This window comes from Parus major, chromosome 1 (genome assembly GCF_001522545.3).
Source record: "Parus major isolate Abel chromosome 1, Parus_major1.1, whole genome shotgun sequence".
In the NCBI taxonomy this organism is placed as follows: domain Eukaryota; kingdom Metazoa; phylum Chordata; class Aves; order Passeriformes; family Paridae; genus Parus; species Parus major.
This window is the reverse complement of record NC_031768.1, coordinates 113,817,324-113,821,145: the sequence shown is the minus strand read 5'-3', so window position 1 is coordinate 113,821,145 and position 3,822 is coordinate 113,817,324. Positions and strand designations below refer to the sequence as shown.

Here is a 3,822-nt window from a genome sequence, read left to right as displayed (position 1 = left end):
GTGTGTGTGTCTGCGTGTGTGTGTGTGAGAATGGGGGGGGGATTGCAGCCTGCGCAGGTGCTGTCTCCCCTGGAGGCACTTTTGGGAAGGTAATGGTCACCTGTACATGACGTGACATTGGAGCTGCAGCGGCCACCACCGGGCACAGAGCAATGTCTGGGGAACAGAAACCCCCCAGAACAACGAGGCTGGATGGAGCTGGGGAGCTGCTGTGCCACAAGTATCTTCCAGCCCGACCCTGACTCTGCTGGGGCTGTGCCCACAGCTCTGCCCCATCTCCCTGTGCAGATCCCGGCTGTGCCAGCCGTGGTTGAACAAGTGCCCCTCCCAATCATCCCCTGCTCCACTGCCATCCCCTTCCCTCCCTTCCTCCCCGCTTTGCTCCACCCTTGAGGAGATGCTGTGCCAGAGCGGCTTTGCCACCTACGGGTGTCACATCTGTGATCCCACGGTGGCTCAGTCCTGTGGGTCAGCACTGCACGGCCGCCGAAACTCCTGCCCGTGTTCATGGATCCACTTATTCGCCACTGGAGCAGACAAGGACACGGACCCCTGTCTGTTCCCATCCCTCTGCACCCTTCTCTAATCCTGCGCTGCTATCAGGGAACTTTTTCCCTGTTATCCAGGATATTTGTGCATTCTCAGCCCCTCTTGTCTCCCTGCCGGTGGAGCTGTCCCTCCAACCAGCCCTGTGTCACCTCGGGGTGACAACCAGTTGGGTCTCTCACCCCACTTGTCCCCAGCTAGGACGGGGCAGCCGGCATGGAGGGTATCCCCGTCACCATTCCCATTCCTCCGCAGGTTCCACCAGAAAAGAGCCGCATTCTGCAGAGCAGAGACAGGTTTGGTACCCTAAACAGCTGGGATCCCCAAGACTGAATTTTGGCACCCCAAAACAGATCAGGCATTACAGAGGATACAGAGGGATACAGAGAGCAGTGTCCTCACTCCCCTGATCCCAGGGATTCCATGACTCCTCACCTTTTGCACGGGCACGCTGAAGTTGGCATAGATGAAAGCAGTGGAGCCTCCTGCCTCCACTGCACTCAGCTGGAAAAGGAGCACAAATAGGAGCCATGGCTTGCCCCTTCCCTGTGATGCTCCTTTGAACAAGGAAACTGAGGCACAAAACCTCCCTTGGGCCCCAGCTCTGTTCCCCTCACTTTGGCACAGCACAAGCTCCTGAATACTCCCCAGGATACTTCCCATCCACTGCAGTTTTAGGGCTGTCCTCCCCCATCCCATACCCTGAGGGCCACACCAGCGCCATCTCTCCAGAAATGAGGGAGAACTCACGTAGATCATGATTGTGGCGATCCTGTTGCCCGACTTCATTCTGTACAGGGGGCTCTTTGTGGACTGCTCCAAAAGGGCAGGTGGGAATAGTCAGTCCCATGGGGATGGTCAGTCCTGCACTGACACGGCTCAGCCCACAGGCACCTCATGTCCCAGCAGCTCTAAGCTGCCCCACACTGTTCCCCCCTGCAAGAAAATCCCTCCCTCTCCCTTCTTTTTTTTCCCTCATTCCCTCCCTTCTCAGGAATACCCCAGGCACCCACCCAGGGATCACCATCCTGGGACCATCCATCCTACCCCTGCCAGGGGCCATCCCAGGGTGCATCACTCGGAACATCTCAGGGAATAACCTAGGGATCACCATGGGGACACCCCCAGGGGCCATTCTGGGTCTTCCCTTGGGCACCATCCCAGCAGCATCATGAGGAGCACCCCAAGGCCCATCCCCAGGAATATCTGAGGGATTACCCAAGAGCTCTCCTTCAGGAACATGTGAGGAATCACCCCAAAGGCCATCCCAGGGCCCATCCCCAGGAACATCCCTGGGGTGCTCCTGAGTCCACCCCAGGAGCATCCCAGAGTCCATCCCAGGATCACCCCAAGAACCACCCTGGGCATCACCCCAAGGTCTCCCCACGGCCCACCCTGGCAGCTCCCTGACCGTGGCATGGTCGAAGTGTGGCTCATAGTGGCCTCCCAAGCCATAGTTGACCACCTGCAGATACTCTGCGTAGGGTGGCCGCAGGTCCAGGCCGGTGACGGCGGCGATGCGCCTGTCCAACGCCCGCACCACTGGGTCGGCCGTGTCCTTCAGCCAGGCGCTGTGGGACCAGCCCCTAAATTCGTCTGTGCCTGGGGTTTACCCTCAGGGCGCTGCTGGAGGAGCCAGGCCTCCCAGCATGGCTTCACCACCACCTCAGAGGTGGCCATGGAGCCACAGTGGTCCTGCTGGCTGGAGGACAAGGGAGGAGAGGTGGCTACTACCTCTTGCTTATCCGGTACTCGGCCTTCTGCTGCTTCTCCCCAGAGGCAACCACGGATCTCTGCAGCTGAAGGACACGTGGGAGATGCATGTTTGTCACACATGGGGGGACCCTCACCCCAAGCAGGGGCTGTGGTCAGGGTCGAAGCTGGTGGGTTTGTACCAGCTGGTTGCCAAGCATCCCACCCCAAGGTGTCTCACTGGGGTGAGGGAAGCAATGACAGCAGGCGGAGCCAAGGCAGTAGGGTGGCACCAAGTCAAGCCTGGCTAGGAAGCAGTTTAGGTGCATCCGTGGACCTGGTTTCTTCCAAAAAATCTTTTGGGGGACTCAGATGGAACTGGGGTCATCATACCCAGGGTCTCATCTAATCTTAGAGTGGTTTGGGCTGGCAGGGGCCTTCCAAGATCATCCTGTTACACCCCCCTGACACAGGTTCCACTAGACCAGGTTGCTCCAAGCCCTATCCCATCTGAACTCCCTTGAGGAGGCTTTGGCCTTCAAACCCCTCCTATCCCTGCATTCACCCTGGGTCTCCTGGGACACCCTGCTGCAGGAAAGGGACATCCCTGGAGACAAGGATGGCTCACCCAGGGCCCTGCCAACCCCTTGATAGTCTCAGCCTCAGCATCCGTGATGAAGTCATGGTACAGAGCCACATAGGGTTGGATCCGGACCATCTCCTTCTTGGCAGGCTGGAGGAGGAGGTGGGGGCTGCTGTTGGTCTCGTAGGAGCAGCTGAGGTACAGGAGTGTGTCTGAGGCTGGCTGGGGGAAAAAGGGACCAAGGAAAGCATGAGGCAGGGACAGTGGTGGGGGGGAGACCATGGCACCCCCTGCCAGTCCCACCTGCCCCCTGGGGCGCTGGCACAGCTCCTCGTAGGCATCACGGCTCTGCAGGCGGGTGCTGTTGGGGCGTTGCAGGGGGCTGGCACTTGCCCCAGTCCCCATCTCCAGCAGCTTCTTGTACTTGGCCACGTTCCTCGATACCCTTTGGTTACTGGGATCTGCTGGGGAGGTGGTGTCACCCAGAATGCTGCATCCCCATCAACCCCCTTCCCTGGCATTGGTCCAGGGAGAATTACCCCAGCTGGGGGCAAGAAATGGGGTGAGGGAGGCTGTTGCCAAGCAGTGGTGATGGGGACATCCCAAAATCTTTTCCCTTTTCCCACATACCATAGCGGAGAAACTCCCTGGAGAGGCTCAAGGCATGAGAGATGTTTCCAGCCTGGAAGAGGGAGTGGAGACCCCGTGAGCATCCATCCTCCCACTCATGGTTTGGCTCTACTGGACACTGGGATGGGGAGGGGACTCATGGCTGTACCATAAAGTAGGAGAAGGCCAAATGGTCCAGAGCATCCTCCAGACTGCTCCGGTCCTCCAGGTTCCAGCTGCCATAGGAGAGGCGGAAGAGGCTGACAGCCTCCTCCAGCCACGCAATGGAGTGGTAATAGTCACCTGCGTCATAGGCCACCTGCAAGGCAATGCATCACTTGCACCTGCCTGCTGGGCCAGCCTGGCCTGCATCCCATCCCATCCCACCCCAT

The 3,822-nt window shown here is 59.1% G+C and overlaps 1 protein-coding gene across 1 annotated transcript in view; it reads right to left on the bottom strand.

The window, feature by feature from the left end:
- Positions 1–3,822, bottom strand: part of P4HA3 (prolyl 4-hydroxylase subunit alpha 3) — a 7,881-nt gene that overhangs the window by 1,198 nt on the left and 2,861 nt on the right. The window contains exons 6-15 of the mRNA XM_015646741.3: positions 3,600–3,749; positions 3,452–3,503; positions 3,125–3,282; positions 2,867–3,043; positions 2,281–2,345; positions 1,958–2,117; positions 1,297–1,359; positions 982–1,050; positions 729–825; positions 428–527 (exon numbers count right to left, since the gene is read on the bottom strand). Coding sequence (XP_015502227.1) covers positions 457–527; positions 729–825; positions 982–1,050; positions 1,297–1,359; positions 1,958–2,117; positions 2,281–2,345; positions 2,867–3,043; positions 3,125–3,282; positions 3,452–3,503; positions 3,600–3,749 — 1,062 coding nt within the window. The 3' untranslated portion in view covers positions 428–456. The remainder of the gene's footprint in view (positions 1–427; positions 528–728; positions 826–981; positions 1,051–1,296; positions 1,360–1,957; positions 2,118–2,280; positions 2,346–2,866; positions 3,044–3,124; positions 3,283–3,451; positions 3,504–3,599; positions 3,750–3,822) is intronic.